At 42.5% G+C, this 26,999-nt stretch overlaps 1 protein-coding gene across 12 annotated transcripts in view; it reads right to left on the bottom strand.

Annotated features, from left to right (window-relative positions):
- Add3 (adducin 3) overlaps positions 1-26,999 on the bottom strand; it is a 107,783-nt gene that overhangs the window by 19,204 nt on the left and 61,580 nt on the right. For all 12 annotated transcript variants that reach the window (XM_006231600.5, NM_001164103.1, NM_031552.2 and 9 more), the window contains 2 exon segments: positions 11,612-11,823; positions 2,046-2,184 (listed from right to left, as the gene is read on the bottom strand). In XM_006231600.5, coding sequence (XP_006231662.1) covers positions 2,046-2,184; positions 11,612-11,806 — 334 coding nt within the window. In that variant the 5' untranslated portion in view covers positions 11,807-11,823.

Here is a 26,999-nt window from a genome sequence, read left to right as displayed (position 1 = left end):
AAAGGTAGGAACAAGATCCAACTTCCAAACCATCACCATCGCATTTAAATATCACGTGCCCTGCCTGTGCTCTCATCTACTTCTGTCCTCGTTGTCCCCTCCGATAGCAAGCAGGCTGTTATCTTTATTTCTGCTCCCTGAAGAGCACAATTGCATCCCCACTTTTTTCCTACTTGGTACCTTTACCAGGTTCCTGGACTTGACATTTTCTCTCCATCTTAAGGCGGCACACCCTGCTTTTCAAGCATCAGGTGATACAGGCCCTCCCCAGAGAGGTCATCTGTGCTGACCTTGTGTATGCACTTCCCAGACACTTCCAGCACATCGCCATACTGGAATTCTTGGCCTGGCAATGCCTATCGTCTGATCATCTGCTTTACTTAGTGTATTTCCTAACGCCAAGAGAAAATGAATCTGCCTGTGTAGTCCTTGTCTCTAAACCAGTGCTTGGTACAAATGCCCACTGTTAGAGTGCTTAAAAATAGCCCAAGCTTTGATTTCTTGTTTCTTCTGGTAGACGGCTTTTCTGGAAGCTAGGTGACTCACATGCCCGCCCATCCCCAGCATGTCAAGCCTGCCACTAAGCTCCCTAGGGTTCTTGATGGTGTTCTCCTCTCTCAGATACCCACAACCACACAGCTAGTGCAGGCATGGACTGCTCCCTGAGATTCTTTCAATGATCTGACTTTGTTTCCTTTCCTTCCTGGCACTCACTCAGATCATCAGCCACCAATCCTCTCTTCACTCGGGCTTTCAGTTTCTATGCTGGCAGCTTCTTGGGTCTAATAGTGAAGCCTTTCAGTCTGACCCACTTCCTTTCCCTAGATTGCTATCCCAGGACCCTCAGGCCCAAGGCAATGGTGCCCTTGGAGTTCTACAAATACCCCGCCTTGCACTCTCCTACTACTGGGTCTCAAGTGTTTGGAAAAGACTTGAATTCAAGAAAATCTGATTTAGAAATCTCTATCAACAAAAGAAAGAGGCAGAAGGGGACATAAAAGAAAGAAAAGCCCTATCTCTCCTGTGTCTTCCTCGAGGGATGTCTGCCAGCCATGTGTGGCTGGCACCTGCCTGCCACTGCAGATTCTGAATACAGTCACAGCCCATGCCCTAGGGCTTCCAGCAGTGGGTCTAGCACTCACAGGGAGGTCAGAGACACAAACAGCTGCTCTTAGCAGTGAGCTAAGCGATAATGCCCCAGTCTCTCTGGAATACCCTCCAAATCTGACTCTGTCCTCCTCTTTCAGCTTCCCTCAGTCTCCTCCATGCTATAGTCAACTCCAGCTCTCAGCAGGAGGACACAGGAAGGGGGACACACACATTCTTGTGAATGGCTTTTAAGCAGTTTCTTCTACAGGCATTGTTGTGGCTTGATTCTGAAATGTTCACTAAAGCATTATATGTTGAATGCTTGGTCTGCAGTTTGCGCCCTACGGTGAAGGCTGTACAACCTTTGGGAGTGGGGTAGCTGCTGAGAAGTAGACCAGCAGGCACAGGCCCTCTCGGTCTGCTTCCTGTGCTGTGAGAAGCTGCTCTGTCTTAGGCTCTCCTCTCACAGTCAGAGCTCTTTTGCCTTTCCTGCTGGGATGGGCTGAAATCACTCAGAAACTGTGAGCCAAAAGAAAGCACAAATTACTATGTTGGTTTTCCAGATTAATTAAGATGCTCCCATCTGGGATAGTGACCATGTAGTGTCTTATGATATTTTAGTAAGGCTGTCAAAGTCTACTAAGTGGCTGGCTGATAAACTACTCTAAGGATCAGACGTTATTAGCTTCTAAAATGCACTGGGGATTAAACCTGTGGCCCTATGCACAGTACCAGCCACTGAGTAATCTCTACACCTCTTGCTTACTTCTGAGGGTCTTCATTAAGTTTCCCAGGCTGGCCTTGGTTTTATGACCCTTTTCTTTCTCCACTGAGCAGTTGGTACTGGTCCTGTAGGCTGTGCCACCAGACCTAGCTGTATGTTATATAGCTGAACAGGGAGCTAAGGAAATGCAGTGTTCCTCAGTGGAGGGAATGAAGAATCGCAAGGCACATACTCAGGGGAGGTGAAGAAAAACCGGTGAAGGAGTTGGCCATGATGTAGTCGGCGATCTGCTGTAACGCTAGCAATCCGGTCGGGTCGTGGCCTTTCTTCATCTGTTCTTGGATGAGGCACTCTAGGTCTTCCCGAAAGGCCTGCAACACACACATAACCAGCTGAGCACAGACACCTCGCACGGAGCACAATGCTACAAACCTGCCCTGTGTGAACTCTCTCTCCCTCCCAAACCTCTGCCCTGTGTGAACTCTCTCTCCCTCCCAAACCTCTGCCCTGTGTGAACTCTCTCTCCCTCCCAAACCTCTGCCCTGTGTGAACACACTCCCTCTCCCAAACCTCTGCCCTGTGTGAACTCTCTCTCTCTCCCAAACCTCTGTCTTGTGTGAACTCTCTCTCCCTCCCAAACCTCTGCCCTGTGTGAACTCTCTCTCTCCCAAACCTCTGCCCTGTGTGAACTCTCTCTCTCCCAAACCTCTGCCCTGTGTGAACTCTCTCTCCCAAACCTCTGCCCTGTGTGAATACTCTCTCTCCCAAACCTCTGCCCTGTGTGAACACACTCCCTCTCCCAAACCTCTGCCCTGTGTGAACTCTCTCTCTCCCAAACCTCTGCCCTGTGTGAACTCTCTCTCCCAAACCTCTGCCCTGTGTGAATACTCTCTCTCCCAAACCTCTGCCCTGTGTGAACACACTCTCTCTCCCAAACCTCTGCCCTGTGTGAACACACTCTCTCTCCCAAACCTCTACCCTGTGTGAACTCTCTCTCCCTCCCAAACCTCTGCCCTGTGTGAACTCTCTCTCCCAAACCTCTACCCTGTGTGAACTCTCTCTCCCAAACCTCTTCTGAGGCTTCTAACTATGCCACTGACAATAAAATATGAAACATGAAATAGGCAGCAAGAAGCTCTTAGGGAGAGGAACATTAGGTGCTCTTAATCAAACGAAATGAAGATACAGTGTCTACAGAGACAGGCACCACATTTTATTTCCCATGCTAAAGGCTGAAAAGAAAACAATCTCCAGATATCCTCGGTGAATTTTTATGTAATTATAGAAAAAGCATGGATAGATGGTAACCAGTCAATCTCTTCTTATAAAACCTGATCTTCCCTTTAAAACAAAACCATTTTTTTTTCGGAGCTGGAGACCGAACCCAGGGCCTTGCGCTTGCTAGGTAAGCACTCTACCACTGAGCTAAATCCCCAACCCCCAAAACCATTTTAAATGCTCAGTTGAAAGCAGCTATAATTAACATTCTTTGATTCAGTTAAAAAACTACACTGACTATGATATATCTATATCTATATCTATATCTATATCTATATCTATATCTATATCTATATCTATATCACTCATTACATCAGCTCCAAGAGGGGGACATGGTCTGTTACTCAGTGTCTTCCAAGAAGATTTGAAAATAGTTCCTAACAAAAATAAAATAATATAAACATAGGCAAGGAAAGTCAAGCTAATGTGAAAAATAAACCCAAGGAGGAAGTAATAACCAGGAATGAGGTTAAGGTATTAAGTGTACACCTTGTACATACTTGCTAGAAACAGGTTAAAGTTTATCTAATCTCCCAGGGCCAGGAAACCTGCTCGGAGTCTGATTTAATGGCTTCAAGATTAAAGAGCAACTTGTTGCTTAAGAGAGCTATAAGCATTTGTTAAGGTGATCAGAAATTTCTGCTAAATAAGACGATGTATATTCACAAGGTATTCAAAGTCACACAGGTAATAGATCACAGGGGTAAGGACACAGACACCGGTTCTTTTGTTGGTAAACATGTTCTCACTTCCATATAACCCACAATACGGCACGTACCACCCGAAAGCTTTGGCTTATGTATGATGTCATGGGAGACATCAGGGATGACTGTCCCTTTAAGTCTAAATGACTTCTGTAGGTCACAAAGAAAGCTATTTTTAATGTAAATAACCACACCCCTAGCCTGTTCATACAACTGACAAAACATCAAAAGATGATAATTCTCTTAAAGCTAAACATTTAATTTTTTGTCACATATGTCAATTTTTGTCCCATGTTTTTGGAAGGTTATTCAGATAACTACTTATGTCATAAAACAGAAGCAAGTATAACAATTACTATGATATAAATGGTTCCAGTTCATTCTAGGAAGTTGTCAGTAAATGTTCTCAACTTTCAAATATTAAAAGGGCTAGGCATGGTGATATAGACCTATAATCCCAATACTTAAAAGGTTGAGGCAGGTGGATGTTGATCTTGAGAACAGCCTGGGCTATGTATTAAATTCCAGGTAAGCCATCCAGGGTAACATAGCAAGACTCTAATATATAATAAATAATTATTGCATATTTATACTATCATATAATGTATGCTATATTAATTATATAATATATACAATTTATATATAATATATAACATTATAGTTATAACCGATAATACATTGGTTTCTAATACAGAAACCAATAAACCAATCAACAAAATATTAAAAGCACTTTGTTTAAGATGAGTCATTAATTACATTCTTATATCAAATGTCAAAAAGTAATTCTTTGTAGTTGACTGACATAAACACATGAAAGATTCCTAAAATATGCAATGACTTGCTCAAGCCTGCGCAGCTAATAACTAAAGGGAATAAACATCTACAGGTAGAACTTTGACTTGGGCAGAGGATCTTTTCCTAACTTTATCAGAGCTGGGCTGTACTTCTGAAACCAAGTATCAGGCAGAGGTGTGCTGGGCCAGAGATGTTGAATGAGCCCTGGCACAGGAGCCTTTGGTTGGATGGCGATGCAGCACTAAGGTTATTAGTGGACTGTGGTGACCTGGAGTGCTAGGCCATATGTCTGCCCCATGCAGCAAGGTGCATCAGACACAGCCAGACACTAGCCTGTAGGCAGGCAGCCAGCTTCCACCACACCCTGGCTTCCAGAGGGGAAAGCATGTTAAGTCTCCAGTAACAACATACAAACCCACAGCACAAAGTCATCTTTACACATGAGCACAACAAAGGAGGGACTGGTGATGTGACAGTCTAGAAACAGTACAATTAAGCCAGAATGCTGTCAGGGTGACAGTCTTTAAAGCCTTCAAAGACCAGAGTATAATCCAAGAAATTATGACTATAATCTTCAAAGTATTGACCCAAAAGTCTCCTGTGTTTTAGTTTATCAATGTGTGTGCTGGCAGTGTGCCCCACATGTCTGTTGCGCCCGTGTATTTTCACAGCAGATGTGTAAAGCAGGTTCCTTGTTTACCAGTGAGGAAACAGAAGTACAAGGTAAGTGAGCTTCGTACTAAACGATGGGTGAGGTAAGTCTTGAACACCAATAGAAAACAAGCGGGCTGGAGAGATGGCTCAGAGGGTAAGAGCACAGACTGCTCTTCCAGAGGTCCTGAGTTCAGTTCCCAGCACCCACATGGTGGCTCACAACCATCTGTAATGGGATCTGATGCCCTCTTCTGGGGTGTGTGAAGACAGCTGCAGTGTTCTTGTACATAATAAATAAATAAATCTTAAAAAAAAAAACCCAAGCATTGCACGCCAATACATTATGCAATACATTAAGGAAAAGATTTAAAAAGAAGTAATGAACAAACCTGTTGGCTCTGTGGGACTTCACGAGTTTTCTTGTTTTATCTGCCTGCCCTCAGATCCTAACGCTCAGGTCTAACCTTCAGCATCCTTTCATTACAGTGCACATGTTTGCCTGCTTGCTCATTCCGCTGTGTCAGATAGAATTCCTTCCTTTATATCATTGTGTCTTATGTACCCTTCTTCTCGGAGTCCCCTCCTGAATGGCCTCGCTGGGGAAGTCCCAGCGTTCCCTCTCTTCTGTGTCCAGTCTGAACTCTAGACTTCCTCCCGTCTGTTCAGGGCGCCCGTCTTCCGGCTGCACTGCTACCTGTCCTTCCAATGCAGCCGCACCAGGAGACAAGAACCATGTGCCTTTCCTTTTCTATGTCTACTTTATCTCAGCTACCATAATACCAACTTTCCATTTTCCTAAAGGATGGCAAAATCCATTAGCTGGGTTATTATTTAGAAAATAGTCTTGTCAGTGTTATTTAAATGGAGGATTGATTTCTTCTGTGTAGTAATTGCATAAAATCTGTCTATCAACTTCTTTGCATGTTACACATTTTAAAGAAGTAATTCAATGTTGCAACTTAAAATCCTACCTGAAAACTTAGTTTGTCTCCAAAACTGACAGTTTAAACAGCTCCCTTATCAAATACAAGTCTAAAATAATGGAGTATATCATGCTTAGGTAAAAAATGCTGAAAGAGTTGCGCTTATCTGAATCTTGCATCCTTTTATTTTCTTTTATTGTTGAGTAAGACTATAAAACTGAGTTTCATAGGGGGCTGGAGAGATGGCTCAGAGGTTAAGAGCACTGGCTGTTCTTCCAGAGGTCCTGAGTTCAATTCCCGGAACCCACATGGTGTTACCATCTATCTGTACTGTGATCTGATGCCCTCTTTATAAAGTGTCTGCCATGCAAGCAGGAAGACGTGGTTCAATCCCATAACTTACATAGAAAGAAGCTTAGCAAATGCCATGGGTGCCGTAGTAACATGAATTGCTAGGGGGGTGACCACACAGGCTGTCAATTTGCATGTGAGGCCTGCTCCACAGAAGGAAACTCATGCCTGGTATTATAAATCTGACCATGATTCCATGACTAGGAACTCATAGGTCCCAGGGATGAACCTACTACTACAATGTGCTAAATGAATGTAATATCAATCTGTGCCTTAAATATGTATCTCTCTACCTACAGATTAATAGAGTTTTCAGCCCTTATCAGAGAAATTCCTACGGGCAGTAGATGGTGTTAGTGCAGAAATTCACAACTGGTCAGGGGTGGTCAGGGGCAGAAGGTAAAATGGCGGTGAGTGCTCAGCCACGAGTTGGGCATCTTCATCACAGCTCTTTCCCTAAGACTCAGAGAACTCGAGGAAGAGGAGGAGGAAGATTAAGAGCCAGAGGTTGGAGAGGGCTGGGGTACAGCAGTGTCTTCTGGACACACAGCAGCTGTGGGTGCCTGCACAAGATCAACCCTTGAATACTCTAGCATGGAGGGGACAGCAGCCTACAAGCCACCATCTCTAGCTAAGGAGCAGCGATGGGTCCAAGAGGAGGGAAGAGGCTCCTTTCTTTGGAGTGTGGCCCTTGGCAGACTGACCATACACTGATGTGTACATTATGGTCAGCACAAATTGGACTTGATGGGATATATGTGTATCATATATATATATACACACACAAACACACACATACATATACATATATACATATATACATATACATATATATATATATATATGGAGAGAGAGAAGAGAGAGAAGAGAGAGAGAGAGAAGGTATAAAATCAAGGAGTAAGAAGAGTTAGGCTGAGGTGTATAGGCTAAATATGATAAAGATATTTTGTGGGTATGTGTAAAATTCTCAAAGGATTAATAAAATATTAAAACAACAACAGAAACAGGTGGAGGCATATGCTTGTAATCCTACCGCAGGGAAGCGGAGACAGGAGGATGTCTAGGGGTAGCTAGCTAGCCAGATTAGCCTACTTGACCGATTTAGGTCACCCACACACACAACCTGCCTGCCAAAAACAAGTGGGGAGGGAGCACTGTCTTTGGCTTCTATGCACCTGTGCACATGAACTCACATACACAAGGGCACCTGAACACACAAACATGGATAAAAGAACAATTTGAAAAGAATCTGACCGGATGGAATCATTTTAGTTAATGCTATAAACAAACAATGAAACAAACACACAGGCAGATTTACTAGTAATGTCTACCTTAGGAGACTTAGGGAACAGAATACTGATTCATGCTAAAGACATCAGATGAGCTCTATCCACTTCTGGATAGTACACTGCATAGTAATTAGTAGAGAGGAAGTGTGTGTGTGTGTGTGTGTGTGGGGGGGGGGGGTGGGGTGGGGGATCACAGACTTGCTTCTATGGTAGCGTACAATTATGTGATTAGATTTCTGCTAAAGCACGATAGGACGGAGCACACTGACTTCCTTAGAGTTTCTCCACTAAGAAATGCATTAACCTAGGACTAGATCTCCACTGGTTTTACTGAGGAGAAAAAAACAAATTAACCAAACTTTCTTCTGGATGGTCTTCCTCCTGCACTGACTTTATATGACGGTCAGGGTTGGAATAACTTTCCTTCAAATTGGCATACAAATAAAGTTTATAAAGAATATTTGTGTCTTAACTTTCCTAAGTGACCAGAAAGAAGGTGGTGACTCTAACCAATTGCTCTCCTAAGGGCACGCCAGTTTCTTCTGTGTTTGAAATAAGCTCTGGCACGGGGATGTCTGTTATTTAAACACTATTTGTGTTGGGTGTCTGAGCTACACTACCTCTGCTTCAAACGTGAAAAACACCGTGAAATTCCTAGAAAGAGAATATTTTTCTTCAAAGTTAAAACAAGACAATTCTTTTTTTCCTTATACCCACAACATTTAGACAAATTCTTTGTTCTTTCATTTTTGGCGAAAGAGTAAAGTGCTATTTTTGCATATTTCCATATTTGCATATGCAAAAATCAAATATTCACATTTGTATAGACCCATAGTGTCTTACTCTAGAAAGGCTCCCAGGGTTGGGCTGATTAGCTTAAGCCACAAAAGTGAAGCCAGAGAGGTCTTGTGAGCAGGACCTGCCCCTGCTTTGGTAATTACAGCCTAACAGAACCACACCTGGGTTAAAATTCCAAGGCCGCCATTTAACCAAGCCAAAACCATTCAGCCAGTTCTGTGATGGCTTCCGGTTTCAATCTGTTCATGTGTTGAGTTGGAGTTGTTTGGAGATCACAGCCCGCTATACATTTGTAGCAGGTACCCGGTGCACAGTATAAGTTTAACTAAGAGAGCATTTTGCTTCTGTTAGTTTCTCTCATTTGCTTTCTTCTCAAATGACATTATTTTAAATTTTAAAAATTTATTTAAAATTTAAAATTTATAAACATAAATTAGTAATGTCTTTGCTTTAGGTTTTTATTGATTATAAATTTGTCTAATAAGTAGCCTTCAATATATTTGTAGGTGACCAATGAAAATTTAAAAGAATTATAGAGGCAGAAACATTGCAAACTTGTACTTAAAGGAACCAGGGTAGTTAGTGCTGGCACTTGGGGGTGGAAGCTGGAGGGAAGAACACACCCCATGCCGAGCAGCCTTAAAGAAAGGTGCATGTGACAGGAACTCTAGTCTTCTGCAAGGAGCTCCAGAAGAGACGCAGATGACAGCAGCCTGGGCAGGTGTCTGGGCTGCAGGTTTATAGGAAAGCTGAGGCGAGCCCTGACTACTCAGCTAAACTGCTTCTCAGCGGCTGCCTTTCAGAAACATGAGGTAACAAGAATGCTAACTGTGTGAGCTGGTTGGAATGGTTTGCTACCTGGAAGAGGGAACTATTAGAGGCCACAGTGCCGCTTCCTGTAGAGGGAAGTCTGACCCTTTAAAGCAGTGCTTCTCAGCCTTCCCAGTGCTGCTGCCCTTCACTACAGCCCCCACCTCCTGGTGACTCCCACTCATAAAGTTAGTTCTGCTGCTTCATTAACTGTGACTTTGCTACTTATATGAATCATAATGTTAATATTTATACATAGGATATCTGATATGTGACAACCAAATAGGTCACGACCATAGGTTGAGAAATGCTACTTCAAAGGAAAGGTGAACACCACTGTCACACGCTTTTCCAAAATTTCATGAACAAAATTTAACATTCATTAGGCAAAGCTCTAAGGGGAAAAATTATATCTTTTAATTAATTAATTAATTAAATTTTAGCCTCTTCATTTTTTTCTGAGTAAAAACTGACTGTTCTTTTGAGCAGATAAATACCTGTTCTTTTCCATTAATAAAGTCGATACTTTTAATTTGTTAAAAATGGAAATGTATGCCCAGCAGTGGTGGTGTACACCTTTAATCCTTAAGAGGTAGGGGCAGGTGGATTTCTCTGATTTCAAAGCCAGCCTATTCTACAGAGTGACTTCCAGGACAGCCAGGGCTATACAAAGAAACCTTGTCTCAAAATAAATAAATAAATAAATAAAAATAAAATATTCTCAAAGCTATGATGTCTTTAATAGAAGAATACTGGAAAACAGAAAAATCTGGCATATAAATGTAGTTAGCACTTTTCCCATTTTTACTGACCGGTTCTCTGGGACATTTATCCTACAAAAAAAGTCAATATTTTACAATCCTGAACAAAACGTGGTCTGGATTTCATTGTTCCAATGCTTTACAGTGCAGGTTACGATAACCGTTTGGTAGTAAGTTAGCTCCTATCTGTGGCAAGGTACAGCGCACGAACTCTGCCATTTTCTCTCTGGCTCGTCTCTGCTTTCTTTGAAAGGCGTCTTTTAAACAGGCACTACACTTAGGAAATCCTTCAAAGCTTGCACTGCTTTATCCCTTGTCTTTCCGTGCTTTCATTAAGGCCACTGCTGAGGGAAAATTACTCAGGATGGAATTCCCCTTTGGCTTTGGACTCAACTTGTGTGATTACCTTCACAGGGCCACAGAACCAAATGATTTACCAGGCCACCAGAAATGCAGCCTGCACGGCCTGTGCTTATTTTAGCAGCAGACCCCTAACCTAGATCCCAGGAGCCTAAGTGAGCCACCTCGGCCTGAGGAGTCCTGCAATCTTCACTACGCATAAACTTAGAAATCCATTCTGCCTCTCAAATCCAGCGACTCTCTCACTTCCCATCATTTTATGGGACCTGTGGAATTCCACTAAAGCAGTGTTTCTTTGTAGGTCGTGACCTCTTTGGGTTCACAGGGTTGGCTAAGATTACTGGAAAACACAGATATTTACATTATGATTCATAATAGTAGAAAAATTAGTTATGAAGTAGCAACAAAGTTAATTTTATGGTTGGGGGTCAGCACAACATAAAGAACTGTATTACAGGGCCACAGCATTAAGGAAGATTGGGAACCACTGCATTAAACCACTGGAAGAAACTTAACAAATTACTCCAATATGATTTAAGTCAACTACTGCGTTGACAAAATTTTCAGCTTACACTAAATTTATAATACACTTTAGTCTAGTTATTGTGGAATACATATATATGTGCCTACATGAGTTAATTTAACAATAGCTTACTAAAGCGCAGAGCTCCTCAAATCCTCAAGTCTTTCTATACTGTTATGAATGTTGAAGTTAGAGTACCCAAAGGGACACAAAATGTGCACATGAATGTAGCTAGCTTGTTCTCCAGTCATGACTGTGGTGCACTTGCTTCTCGGCTCGGATGTCTTAATTGGCTATCCTCCAGCTCTCAGTAGAGCCACTGTCTGTCTTTAGGTGGAATCACACCCAGAAAGCACACACAGAGAATCTACATTATTGAATGACTTCGCTACTGTTAAAGTTTCCCTTAGCTCTTATCCGTGAGTCCGCTCAGTCTTTAAGCAGAAGTTCACCGTTTTCCCAGCCCTTCTTTACTGAGGAGTTTCCACTATTTCATTACATCCTAGCAAGGGCTCCAAAGAGGAAGGAAGGCTTAGGGTTACGTCAGCTCACAGGACTCTGCAGGATCTGAGTGACTCGCTTCCTCTGCTCCATCATATTGAAGTCCTGCCGTAGATCAGGAGACATGTTCCTCTCTCGAAGGTATTCTGGGTCACTTTCATTGATTCGGTCAAAATACCTCTCTTTGTGAGGCATGCTGGGAGGAGGAGGGGTGGTGATCACCGCTTGGCTGGTGTCTGAACTCATGCTTCCAGTCTTCTTCCCTACAGAGTAAACACACAGACACTTACTACAGCACCTTGGTAAATCCACTCGACAGGAGCCAAGTACAACTTTTAAACTTTTGGAAACAAATTTTCTTTTAAAAGAACCTTCAGGGACTGGAGAGATGGTTCAGTGGTTAAGAACAACACTGGCTGCTCTTCCAGAGAAGCTGGTTCAGTTCCTAACACCCACACGGAGGCTAACAACTGTCTGTTACTTCAATCCCAGAGGATCCAACACCCTTTTCTGGCCTCTGCATCAGGCACATATGTGGTGCATACATATGAGCAAAATACACACACACACACACACACACACACACACACACACACACACACACCATTAAAGTAAAATCTAAAAAGAGAAGAAATTAAAAAGTGGGCTCATGGAGAAGGTTGCTTGATGGATGCCCAGCGGTGAGAGAGTTGTTCTTAGTGCACTCATGGCTGGATCCCAAGCGCCTTAAAACATAAGACAGCTTCTCCAAGGACACAACAAAAGGTTTTATGTAGAAAACACTTCTTAACAACAACAAAAGAAAACAAAACATATCTTAAATTATAATGCTAAGTTAGAAATTACTATTTTCAGAGCTAATAAAAATTCATGTCTAAATACTGAATTTTTAAAAAAATATATGATGTGACATTTTAAATTAATTTAAGGGACTGGAGAAATAGCTCAGTGATTAAGAGTAGGCATTGTGGGGGTTGGGGATTTAGCTCAGTGGTAGAGCGCTTGCCTAGGAAGCGCAAGGCCCTGGGTTCGGTCCCCAGCTCCGGAAAAAAAAGACAAAAAGAAAAAGAAAAAAAAAAAAAGAGTAGGCATTGCTCTTGCAGAGGACCCAGTTTTGGTTCCCAGTGCCCACATCAAACAGCCCACAAATACCTCTAACAAAAGCTCCAGGGGATCCAAAGCCCCACAAAACACAAGCACTGGCCCATCCATGTACACACACACACACACACACACACACACACACACACACACACACACACACACACACATAAATACACAAAATTAAAAACAAAATAAATATGTAAAAATAAAACTAATTTAACTTAGAATACACGCTAAAGCCAACTCATTTGGATTTGAGGAAGAAAACATAAATTTAGACTTTGGTAAAATTCAGGCAAAAAAAAAAAAAAAGCCAGTGTCATGTGGTTGAGACATCCTCTTTCTCCTGCTTTGACTTTAAACCTGTATATGTGCATCTTAATTTGCTCTACTGTTTCCCAGGGAAGCTGGAGGCCAGGAGCAGCAGAGTTGACAGGTCTTCATGTCAGGAAGAGGAAACAGCTAAGCATCCTACTCTAGGCAGGGTAGAGAGCAGGGACATCATCACCCACATCTCTGCTCAGTACAGGACCAACCATGGGGAATGATGCCATCTGTCCTGTGTCGACTGTGGAACCTTCCGAGCTAACCAATATTTAGCTACTTAGGGGATAACAGATTGGCCTGCCCTTCCTCTTCAGCTTCCTCCTGCTCTTGTTGCTGTTGTGCTTGTTTTCTTGGTCAAACTGAGTTTTTCAACGGAATGATGCTCAAAACACCCCAGAGTAACGCGCTGCACACTGCCAGTGAGGCGCGTGGGCGGACCTCCCCATGCTGGCTTTGTGTCAGGCCCAGCTTTTGCCCCCCTCAAGATCCTTTCTGTTCCTTAGCAGGTATGATTTCCTGATGTATGATACACACAGGACTAGGTTCCTCAGAATAATTCACTAACTTCCCAAGAGATGTCAGAACTGTGACAGTTGCCACACTGACTACATCACTCAGGCAGAAGGCACTTCATCTCCACATTAGTCAAGGAGATGCCTCAGAAGTTCTATGAACAACTGACTCCCTCATCTGAGGATACCACTTAACTGGGCATGTGACTGTGTTTGAACACTAGGAACAATCGATCGCCGTCTCAGAAACAACAAGCCTCACTGTTGTCTCAGCTTGTGCCTGCTGGCTCGTTATGGGCAATGGCTAACCATCAAGAAGCAATTGTCTATTCTTCACAAAGCTGACTGAATTAGAATCCCCATGTCAAGGATGCTGTCGCCTTTTATCACTGAAAGGCACTTACTGTGGTTTGTGTATAATATCAAAGAGTATATAACCCTTAAAAAAAAGCTAATTGCAGTGGTTATCTGGTGCTGGATTCATTTACATAAATTCCTCAAATGGCAACACTGTTGAAATGGAGAACAGAGCAGAGGCTGACCTGTGAGAGAGGACAGTATGCTCAGGGTGGAGTTAAGATTCAATATATGCATTAAGTGACCATGAGCAAAACAAGAAAACCTGAAGAGGGTCAGTGTCAGCCCTGCTACTGAGTGGGTACTGCAACCCAGCTTTAGGTAAGTGTCTTAATGAGAATGTCCTAAGTGCATATGATATTCTCCCACCAAGCCCGCTCCGTTCTCTCCCTTCCAGTTCCTCCCTATCACTCCTTCCCCTCCATCATTTCCTCCCAATTTCATTTTTTTAAAGCACTGGTGACCAGTGTTTGAATGTGTTTAGGGCCATCTACTGGAGCAAGGAGACTCTCTCACAGGCCACATCCCTGTAGAAAACTGACTCTCTTCCTCTCAGTAGTTAGGGCTGAGACTTAGCGACTCCCTGTTCCACCCATGGTAGGAGTGTAAGTGGCTTGATCTTACCCACGCGAGCTCATGTGTGCAACTTTTCTGTTGTGTCCAGAAAACACTGCTTCACTACTCATCCTCTGCTTGGCTCTTAGATTCTTCCTGGCGCCCTCACCCCTGGGAGAGGTATGTGCTAGAGAAGCTAGAAATGAGCTTCTCTGATGAGGGCTGTGGGATGCACTATCCATGGGAATAAAGATACGAATGTAGAAGGAAGTTTATTTCTACATCCATTTGACAGAAAAAAATAGCAATAAGTTCTCCTTTAGTACATATGACCAACCCAGCCACGGTTTCTTGATGCTGTCTGTGGTGCCAGGCATGAGATCATGAGAGGGGGGCTTTAAATGCATTCAGAAAGTGGCCAGCATTCCCAGAATAGATGTGTTGATAGGCAAGACATTGCTGTAGCTCTTAGGGCTCACATCTGGGTACGACTGATGATGCCTTTCCTCCCCGGACAGCATGGATAGCATCTTCTAGCACTAAGAAAGGTAGCCAGTAGGTATGACACTGCCAAGTTGGTACCAGTCTCATTTCTCCAAGTTCTATGACTCAAACACGTTGTTTTCAGCAATAGGGTCTTACCATCAAGTTCTGTAGGGTAACCAAGGCAATGGCAACAGCCTCTAGTGTTTTAGAGTCTACTGGACCAACAACTCAAAGAGATGTAACCCATTCCTAGCACTGGGCTAAAAATTAGCCTAAGGTGCCTGGAGAGGCACTTCCTCCCATCCACTACTCTACGGTGCCTCCTAGTCTAAGTTAATTACACATGTAGATGTGGATGCTTTTAGGACGCTTCTACAACACTAGCTGTACCTTGTGCCACATGCTCTTTTCAAAGGTCTTTAGTGATATCTCTCTCTAGACTTTGACCTTGTCTTCCCACCCCTCTTCCATTTAAGTTTTGTAAGATGTTACTAATGGGGGGAAATATATGAAGGGTACACAGCTTCCCTGTTGGTTCTTATAATTGCATGTGCAGCTATAATTGTCTAAACTTTTAATTTTAAAGTTTAATCTTAATAACATTAATATTCTGTAAGAGTAGAAAAAAATTAGCAGTCTCCATTTCCAGTGATGTAAGTTTATGATCAGCTCTGCAGAGGGTAAAGTTTATATTACCCCTACCTTTAGACATTTTCAGTACCAGAAAGCATTTTGAAACAGTTTAACCAGTATAACTAAATTGCATCTGAATAAAAATGCATGGACCATAACACCTGGAATTCAGTACCACAGAGACTTCTCATGATGATTCAACGAGTTGTGGGATGTAAAATGTGGTTATAATAGCAGTTTTCCTAAGCTAACCAAAGCCCTCTGGGACACAGGATGGAATGCAGTATTGGGGAAATACTAATTTCAAGTGTGATCTTGAGAGGAACTTACTCTGTAGTCAGAGCAGTTTAAATATGACTATAGTCCATGAGACCTTTCACAAAGCTAAATGTCATGGAAAGAAATGGTCTAGAAATTTCAGCTAATTATTAGCCTAAAAAACTCTGAAACCTTCTATTCGTTCTTTCTAATCAAAAAGTAGCCTACCTACCACAGAGTGTTGGACTATGTGCCAGCCACAGGGCTGAGGGAGGCACATAGACTGGCTTGTTTACTTACTGAAATCTTAACTGCAGACATCATGTTCACATTACAGAAGAGGAAGTGAAGTAAAAAGCTACCAAGTGATTGATGGAGACTTCTGGCTAGGTCTGTTGAAGCCAGTAGCCCATGATCCTAATCAATGAAGTGGGCAGCCAGCAGGTTCTTTTCCAATGTCAGTTCACTATCAATGTTGGAAAGCTTTGATCCTCCATCCAAAACCAGCCAGCCAGCCAGCCAACCAACTAAACATGGCCTGTGGTACTTTGAATGCTTGGCCCATGGAAAGTGGCACTTTTAGGAGGTATGGCATTACTGGAAGAGGTATGGCCTTATTAGCGGAAGTATGTCACTGTGGGGATGTGCTCTGAGGCTCTACCTGTGCAGAAGAGACCTCCTCCTGGCTGCCTGCAGAAGACAGCCTTCTGCTGCTGCCTTTGGATCAAGATCCAGAACCATAGCCCTTCCAGTACCAGGCCTGCCTGGACGCTGCCATGCTTCCTGCCTTAGTGATAATGGACTGAACCTCTGAACCTGTAAGTAAATGTTTTCTTTTATGAGTTGGTTTCCTTGGTCATGGTGTCACAGCAATAAATCCCTGAGACACTGTCCTAGGATGAAAGGAATCTGTGCATCGGTCATCTCTGTCCCCCAGGGAAGGAACACCTTAGTGGCGGATTCTCTACTCTTTGCCCAAACGATTCACTCAAAGCATAAATACTTCTGTATCCAGATGATAACTGATAAATTTTAGCTCCATGGACCCTTCATTTTAAAACTGACCACACCTTTTAAAAATACCATACACATCTATCTAGGCATGTTTTTAGTACCTACCAGTAATGCACACCTGAACTTTAAAATAGTATAAACTAGTGAAAACCAGTGCAAACTAGTATCATATCTTTGAACAGTGCTCTGCCAGCTGAAAAAGTATAATTTTTAACATTAAATGTAAAGACTTCTGGCAGTTAACACTATAAACTTGTCAGCCTTGTGGGTTTCCCTCTGGTACACTCTTTGGCTGTTCAGATTAGAAATAGAGACACTAGGAGTGTGGCCAATGAATGACTCCATGGGCAGACACCTGATCTTGACCTTGCTGACATTTGACCTCTGACTTGCATACATGCACACAGACATGAGTGTGATAAGAGACCTGAAGAGGCATCGTTAGGGGTGGGGTTGTAGCTCAGCGGTGGAGCACCTGCCTAGCAGCAATGGTGCTGGAGTTGATCCTCAGCCCTGGGGCTGGGGCTGGGGCTGGGAAGAGGACATTGAGAATAAATAAAACTCAACTTGTGGGGTTGGGGATTTAGCTCAGTGGTAGAGCGCTTGCCTAGGAAGCGCAAGGCCCTGGGTTCGGTCCCCAGCTCCGAAAAAAAGAACAAAAAAAAAAATAAATAAATAAAACTCTACTTTAAAAGTCTCATGCCCAGTGTCCACGTGGTACCAACGCAGCATGGTGTCAACGGGTAGGATATGACACAGAAGTGCTATCCTAGAACGGTGGCTTTCAGACCCTTTGAAAAAATAGCATTCCACAATAAGAAAACCATTTTCTGCTGTATTTACATAAAAACAGGATATATAATGAAGTAAGTTAATGACCTGATACTCCGGTGGTTATCTTGATATTTTCCATGTTAAGGTCTTTCTCCCCACCTTTTAAAGAAATACTGATGGCACTGATGACTGATCTAGTCCTGGGTTGTGCCATAGGTTTCAATGTGCTGCTCTAGAAATTCTAAGTTAGTCAGTTGAGAAACCAAACAGAGAGATCTATACAGCATGTGTGTGTGGATGCACAGAAAACCGAGGGGTGTGTAAGTAGAAGAGAGAGATGCAACTTCCATTTTTCCTGTGTATATGCATGTGTATGGTTAGGTCCACGTGTGCACGCGTGTGTGCTGTTGCATATACATGTGTGTACCTAGAGGCCAGAGGTTGACATGAGATGCATTCTGTGGTTGGCTCACTGGGCTTGCTGGCTGCCAGCCTAGCCCCAGCTTCAGTCAGAGACCCTGCCTTAAGAGAGTAAGACAGTGAAAGAACAGGCCACTCCCTATCCTTCTCCAGCTTCTGCATGAACACAGGTGCATGTATCCATGTACACAGCTCCACAGATGTCACACATACAGTCCCCAGCCACAACATAAACAAAAAGTGTGGACATTCCACAACATGTGAACTCTTGAAACACTATGAAAAGTAAAAGAAGCCAGTTATCACAGACCACATTTACATGAAATATTTAGAACAGGCAGGCCTGCAGAGCAGAATCTGGATTATTGATTGTTTAAGGTTGGGAGAAAATAAGGAGTGGCTTCTAGTGAGATTTCTTATAAAGAATGATGAAATGTTATAATTATGGTGATAACCATATAATTCTAACGACATGAAAAAACGCGCTGGGGAATAGCTCAACTGGCAGTATCTGCTTAGAATTCATGAAACCCCGGTTTATATCCCGCATCATATAAACCAAGTGTGGTGGAACAAGCCTATAATCCTAGGACTTGGGAGGTGAAGGCAGGAGGACCAAAAGTTCAAAGCTATCCTTGGCTACCTAGCAAGTTCCAGGTTAGGCTGGGTTTCCTGAGAGTCTGCTTCAAAACAACGAAGCCCACCAAGTTATACACTTTGAATAGGAAAAGGATATGATGTGCAATTTATATCCCTATAAAATTATCACCTTAAAAGTTTCACTAGCAAGTTCCTGACCACCTTGCACATCTGGAGTGGAACCTGTGGTAGATCCCCACCACGGCAGGTGCTGGCTGCAGCTACGACTCCTAAGTAACCTGCTCACAGCAACCTGCACCACAGTGGTTTAAACAAAGTGACTGCTTACAAAAACGTCTTTCCAAATTTCAAATTCTCGGTAGTTTTAAGTGTTTTCCAATAAGGAGAGACGCTGTGCATTCAAGTCTCAGCCGACTGCCCCACACTTGGAATAATAATCACACTCGTCAGAGTTCAAAAGCAGCACTTGGTTAAGAAACAAGCGCTGTTTATTGTGTCAGCTCTTCCGACATGGAACAGTGAGCATATCTTAAGTTCTAGGAAACAACTGAGACCCTGCCCAAGCAGCATCAAAGCACAGCCTTAAGCAGGGATTCTCAGTTTCAGTTGCTCTCATCTGTTGGACACAGCTTCATGTGCATTGATACAGCAGTCAGTACAGTTGAGAAATGATCAGAACGTGTAGTTAAGAAAAATGGAAACAAGGAAACCTGCCATCAAACAGCGCAGAGGGCACTTTCTACATCCCCCAAAGAGGAACGCTTTAACTCCTGACACCACACTGCACACTGTCGCCGCAGTGGCTGTTGATACCTTGCCAGTTCTCTTGGACTGTGTGGGATTTGAGCAGTACAATGCTCAAGGCATCATACATTGGTACAAAATCATAGTAATGACATGTGTGAGTGTTACACGTTACTTTCATTTTATTCCACGGTCTAAATTTACTTCTTCAATGAAAGATAAATGAACAGGGCTATCACAACATTCTTTATAATTGATAACGCTACTGGCACAAGACTAGTGCTGAAGGGAAGAGCTACAGCTCAGTAGTCCATGAGTGGCCTTCCTGGTCTATCAACTTAGTATGCACAAACATGTAAACGAGGTAATTAAAGAATGGTTTGATCCAAACACCGAAAAGACAAGTTTCCTAAGTGCTGAGTTATTAGACATATGGAAGCATCCATTAACATTTTATCATTATGCCATTTCACTTAATGTCTTTAAAAGGTTAGAAGCAGAAGTCGACTAGAGAATTAGCCCAAATTTGTTTTCCAGATTGCATAACAAATGCAGAGGTATTAATAACGAGCTGTGCTTCTACCTACAAACCTCAGTCCTCCTGGAGCAGGCGCTCCCACAACACCCTACACTTCCTCATGACCATACGCCTTATAAACTTGCTGTTTTTCTCTGTTACTCTTGAATAAAACATGTGAGTAAGCATGTACGGACAGACACTAGTAGGAGATGAGCAGACTGAGGGAGGAAGTGCCAGCAGCTATGGATGGGGCCGTAAAGTACTGCAGTGTATCCATATAATTCTGAAGTTAAGCAAGGAGAAAAAGTACTCAGGGCGAGGGGCCTTTCCGGAAGGTTCAGAAGACCACACAGGCCTGCTTAGTATTATGGGAGCTGTAGGTGTTAACTGCATAGATAGCTGCTAATGTATCAGCTATAGGCTATCAGCCAAATGTGAACATTTTCATTTTACCTCTAAAACTAAGTAAGCATTAGTTTGAAAGCTTGAAGGCTTTACTATGAAACAAGCTTGGAAAAGATCTAAAGGGTTAGGTACAATACATCAAATGCACAAGGATGTGACAGACAGACATTCCTAGTGCTCACGAGACAGAGGAAGGGGAGTGTGGAGGGAAAGCCAGCCTGGTTAACACAGCAAGACTGGGACTCAAGAACAACAACAACCAACCAATTAAACAAACAAAAATAAAGAGAAAGAAAAAAAGAGAAGAAATGGAGGGAAACTGGCTTATTATAATCGTGGAGTCTAGTGTGGCGGCTCAGGCCTGTGACTCCAGCACATGAGTTCGAGGCCAGCTTAGGTCACAATACATTCCACATAAGCCTGACCTACAGTGCCTGACTATGTTGAATAAGGAAAGTCAGCAGAGAGATTACATGGGTCAAAAGGTAGAAGTGCTTGCCCATAGGCCCAACAACCTGATTATAACCTGGGACCCCATAAGGTGTCAGGAGAGAACAGACTCCCTAGAGTTGTCCTCTGACAGTCCAGGAACATGGGTACAAGACAGAAGCATGTACACTCCGACATGACGAAACTCTAATCAGTAATTCATTTTCTCATAACCAGATGTTGTGCTCTACACAGATAATCTCACCTTTTCTCATACACACTCTCTATATGTTTACAGTCATAATTTATTGTCAACATGGAATATTTGGAAATGAAATGAGATAAGTAAGGGGAGACCAGAGGACGGGTGACACGAGAGTGCCTCCCGCAGGTTAGTTTGTTACTGCATGAGATCCAGGAAATAATCCAGAAGGTAACATGACAGACGAGGGTTTAGGTGTGTGGTGGGGGTGGGGGACCACTGGAGATTCCAGGCTCACAGTTTAGTTTCTAGCGACTCCTCAGAGTTGACTCGATACCATTTTACTCCTCCTGGGTAAGGACCAGCTCCCACATACTCCACGAATTTCAGTCACTTAACTGTCTGTACAGGACTGAGTTTCAAAACATCAAAACTCCTTGCTTTGACATTTTCTTCAGTTGTGTTTGAAGTCAATTATTCTTTTTTTTTTCTTTTCTTTTTTTCGGAGCTGGGGACCGAACCCAAGGCCTTGCGCTTGCTAGGCAAGCGCTCTATTGCTGAGCTAAATCCCCAACCCCGAAGTCAATTATTCTTAAATATTACAGCACACTACCCATACTCCTCAGAAAAAAAATTTAAATGAATATTAAAAATACAAGTGATATAGAAAACATCCCCAAACTCCCATTTTACATCTATTTCTTAAGCTAAAAAAATTTTGGTTACTTGTTTTGTGTGTGAGTGTGTGATTTTTTTGGTCTTTTGGTTTGGTTTTTGGTTTTTTTGGCCATGAACTTTCAGTCTTCCTGCCTCCATCTCCCAAATTCTTGTATTATAGATATAAAAAAAAATTCAAACTCTCCTCAATCTGAAGAAATCCATCCTACAAAGCACACTATTAAAAGTGAGTTGGGCATATAAAGGAAACTTTTACCTCAAAGTCTAGCAAACTGAGGTGTTACCATACAGCACACGTCTGAATTTCTCCCTGGGGCAGTCCTGTGTTCAGTGGGATAGGAGAGGCCTGCAGGCGGGGCAATAAGACAAAGGGCCTGACTTCAAGAAGGGGAGGAGGGAGGAAGGGGCTGGAGAGATGGCTCAGCAGTTATGAGCGCACCCTGCTCTTGCAGATGCCCTGAGGTCCAGCCCCAGCACCCACTGTTATTGCAGCTCCAGGGAGCCTCTGGCCTCTGCAGGCACGTCCCTCACATGTGCACATGCACGCATGTACACACAACTAAAAAATAAAAGTGAAGTAAAATACACAAGAACATTTAACAGACTTTGAACTATTTCAAGGATTTCAGCTGTAGACTTTGGCTTCCTTTACCATAGCTGATAAAATATAACTGTAAGTAAACAGATTTGTACCACAAAGGGGTCTCATTTAAACAAGATCGTCCAGCCTTTATAATTGGGCTGGTGAGGAAGCCCACAGAATCAGAACATGATCTGCTCTCTTCTTGGAAATGTAGTGTAGGCAAAGATGTGTAGCATTAAATCCAGAGAACAGAGCCTAGAAATTACTTCCAAGTGTCTTTGGTTAGAACCTGCGAGGATAGAAACCTGATGATGGATTTTAAGGGAAGTTCATAAAACGAAGATTCTTCATTAGCCCCAGAAATTTGTTTCACAAAAGTATTTTTTCAAAATCTTTATTTGCCAAAATTATAATCCTTTAGATTTCAAGTTTTTCTTTCCTTTATGATTTATTTGTATGTGCACGTGTGTATAATGTGTGTGCCTAGGCGCTCCTGTAGGGCAGAGGACCACCTCAGGAGTGCTCTCCTCTATGGCGGATGGCGGGGCGGGTCTAGGATCAGACTCAGGTCCACAGGGCTCTTTACCAAGTGCTTTTCCTTGCTGAGCGTCTTGCCAGCCCTACAGCTAAAGTTGAGTATTTCAAAAGGAAATAGAGAATTCCCAGCTTAGGATGGTTTGACTCACAATTTTTTTTTTTTAACTTCATGACATTGTGAGAACAATATATAGTCAGCAGAAATGATACTTTGAATTTTGATCTTTTTTATAGGCCTAATAGTGAGTGGGATGATCTGTTTTTTCTCAAGTTTTTATTAAGTAAAACAACATTCTGTAAACATATAGTAATGGCACTTTGCTCACCATATGGGGTATTTCTCTTCTTTTCTTTTCTTTTTCTTTTTCCCGGAGCTGAGGACCGAACCCAGGGCCTTGCACTTGCTAGGCAAGTGCTCTACCACTGAGCCAAATCCCCAACCCCTTCTCTCTCTTCTTAAAAAATTTCCTCCTTTATTTTTCATGTGTGTAGGTGCTTGCATGTATGTCTGTGCACCAGCTGTGTACAGCCATGCCTGAGCCAGCAGAGGGCAGCAGGTCCCCTGAGACCGAGATCATAAACAGTTTTAAGTTACCAGGTAGGTGCTGGAGGCAAGAGCAGTAAGTGCTCTTAAGCACTGAGCCCCCTCTCTCTGTCCGGGGGCATTTTCTCTTGCTTCTGGGCAAGCAGTAAGGGACTGCATTCAGTCAGCCACTTGAGCGCACACAGTCAGTGCACTCAGCTGCTCTAAGTACACTCTATTATACTACGTACTATGAACACTGTGCTATACTGCATAGCGTTTGTTAGGTTAGGCTTATGAAATGAAAGGTTTACAGGAAGCAATCCTACCCATCACAAGTTACGGATCTACACTGAGCTGCTGGATTATACACCGCCACAAGCCTGCTGTGTCAAGCCAGAAAGGAGACCTGGCCACATTCTCTCCAGAACCTCTGGGAGGAACCGTTGGCAATATCTTGAGTTTCTAGCCCCAGAACTCTCAGGATATAATAAAATGCTGCTGCTTCCTGATATCTCGCTATGCTGGGTATGGCAGCATGAGCAAACTATTCCGATGGAGTTTCCATGCTAACTAATACCTATTTAGGAAACATTTTACTATCATAACAGTGCGGAAAACACACTTCTGCAGAGTTAAGCTTTGCAGAACCAATGAAAAACAGAGTAGTAATTCAAACAAAACATCTGACACAAGGACAAGACAGTGTGTTTTTCACAATGCTGTAACCTTTGCTAAGTATGGAAGACTGAAAAGTTTCTGAGGAAATATGAAGCAAGAAATGTTATCATGTTGGACTGTGAACAGAAATGGTCTTTGTAAAACCCCAGAAGGATGATTCAGCAAGAATTCCAATCACAAACACGAGCTGCAGCGGGGCTCACTTCTTGCACAGCGGACATGTTAGGCAGCTAGCAAATCATAAAATAGTACTTTGATGAAATGCCCTTTTCACTTAAGCAAGGGTGGACTTCAGTGGCCACAGTTAGTTGACATTCTTGCTCTGTATGCGTGCATTTTTGCCCTTTTCTCTACAAGAGAAACTATGTACACCAGATCTCCAGGTTTAGCAGCATGCTGGCATTGCTGGGATTGGTCCCTTCAGGTTATGAGATCCTGGAAGAAGCTGGCTTAGTGCTGCTGAGTGTCAAGTCCATGTAGCTACTGGATTCCACCCTGATATCTGACTTTTTTTTTTTTTTTTCCGGAGTTGAGGACCGAATCCAGGGCCTTGAGCTTGCTAGGCAAGCTCTTTACCACTGAGCTAAATCCCCAAGCCCCTGACTTTACTTAATTAAGAAACAGACAAAAGCCTTGCTGAGTTACTAATTTTGAAGACCTCTAGTCATTCCTGGGTGATCTAAATCCCTTTATTTTTCTACTGGGCAATTTCAAATACTCAAATGCAGAACCCTCCCATTGCTTCTCTCTGAGGACTTCTACCCATTACTACCCTTTGCGAAAAGTACCTTGTCCTGTGTTCTGCCTATGGCAGGTGTGGTAAGTCCCTCATATTCATTGGTCACAGAACTGGGCTCTTTCTAATCGCCTTTTGTTGAGAACCTGCCCTCTTCTTAAGGGTTTGTTTACCTGAATTCATTCTTTGTTCAGCCACTTTGCATTATTTTATTCTTGTGTTTTCACCAAATCACACTGGAATAAAAATGTGGCAAGAGGGGAATGTTTTCAAAATATTCAACATTTCTTGAACTCCTGTGCTATGACTATTTAAGGATGGAGCAAGTTTTAACCATTGAATTAGATAATACCCCTGAGATGTAGTATTGTTACCTCAGTTTATTGAAAAGGAAGTGTCTTACTGCCGTGTGAAGAAACGAGGACGTGAGCAGCTGGGGGTGGGGGGGCATGGCAGCAGGTGAGCAGGGCGGTGCTGGAGCAGGAGCTCTGATCTGTCAAGTATCAGGCAGAGAGTTGGGCAACTGGAATAGCGATGGCTTATTAAACCTCAAAGTCCGCCCTGGTGACACACCTCCTCCAATGAGGTTACATCTCGTAATCTTCTCAAACAGTCCTACCAATGGTTGTGGGGCAGTGGGACATGGGACAGACAGGGACTATGACGACTAAACGTTCAGATTTATGAGTCTCCAGGGGCCATTCTCATTCAAACTACCAACAGGAAACGAGTGGAGACAAAATATTACTTATCCAAGGCCACACACACTCTTGTTTTTGGCTCTAGAACTAGAATTCTCTTCACCTCATATTTCCAAAGTTTGAGTCATTTTAGATAGACTTAAAGTTAAAGTTGTTAAGATCTTTTGGCAAAACTTTTCAACCTCTCTGCTATGCTAGACTCAAATCAAGGTTCCCATCTTAAATGTGAACTCTTTAGTAAGATATATATTTTCATGGACTGGTTATCTTCAAAATCTTTATCTGGACACCAGAAGAGTGAAACGAACAGTTTGTCACTTGGGAATTCTTATCAGATCAGTAACAAACAAACATTCCTGGTTATTTGCAAAATCCAACAATCCACAAAGTGGAATCTAGGCAAGAATTATAATATTTAACTTTAAAAAGGACTTTTCTAGATCTTGGTACCTAGATTACACATGCTCCATTATTTTACCTAGGACGGTGTCAGACATGAGCTGCTGTATAGATCTGCTGGTTCTGTCTGACACAGAAATGGAACTTAGTTTGGAAAGCAGAGTAGCTGATAAGAGTGGGAAACATGAGCGCGTGTGTGCATGCGTGTGTGTGTGTGTGTGTGTGTGTGTGTGTGTGCGCGCGCGTGGGTGTGTCTTGGTGCTTTCTGACCTGTGCCATTCACCTTCCAGATGACTGTCTGTCCTGGCACACACAGATAGGGAAGAAACAGTGAGGACAGAGGCAGCCCAAATTTCCAAGCTGTTTATTTTTAATAAAAATAGGAAAATCAAAGAGGATTTTAGAAGTCCAATATCAAACTCATAGGGAAGAGATATCATTAAACCAACTTCATCATTTAATTCATGGAAGTCTGTTTAAAAAACAGCAACAGAAATGTTGACTTTAGAAAATGAAGAATCTATAAAGACATTGAGAAACAAACACTAACATATGAATAATAGTAATTCCTATAAGAAATGCTGTCTTTCCGATTACTCCCTAGTTAGAGTGAGTGTCAAAGTTTAAAAGAGTATGAGGTGTTCCTGTTTTGTTTTAACCTATCATTTCTCTTAATAAACAAGTCTGGAGAGAGAGAGCCTACCTTACCCAAATCCCTCTACTTAATCTTACTCTATTTTTACATTGTGAAGATACACAGAATGTGGATTACAGATCACATGCATATATATTCCACTGATATAAGAAAGTTATGAAATATGAATAATACTTTTTTTAAATTCCATAAAGGTTTTAAGATACTAAGGCTTAAGATACTAATTTTTGAAACTAGTGGGCAATAAATAGTCTTTGAAAAAGTCATGTAATACCTTACATTCCACTTCAAAGAAATTAATAAGCATGCATTCAGTGTTAAAAACAGGAAAAATTGGGTTGGGGATTTAGCTCAGTGGTAGAGCACTTGCCTAGCAAGCTCAAGGCCCTGGGTTCGGTCCCCAGCTCCGGAAAAAAAAAAAAAAAAACAGGAAAAATTGGAGGTTTTGTTTTCATAAAAATTTAAAGCAACTTATAATATTTTTGAAACTGAGCCTGTTTTCATGGTAATTCAGTAGAGAGTAAACTTTAAGTATTGGTTTTGTGCCACTCACACGTCTGAAGGATTCACTTCTATTGCTAGCTATCTTTAAATTCAGGCCCGAAG

The sequence above is a fragment of the Rattus norvegicus genome, chromosome 1 (assembly GCF_036323735.1).
Source record: "Rattus norvegicus strain BN/NHsdMcwi chromosome 1, GRCr8, whole genome shotgun sequence".
Taxonomy (NCBI): domain Eukaryota; kingdom Metazoa; phylum Chordata; class Mammalia; order Rodentia; family Muridae; genus Rattus; species Rattus norvegicus.
The sequence above is the reverse complement of the archived record's forward strand: the minus strand, read 5'-3'. Positions and strand labels throughout refer to the sequence as shown.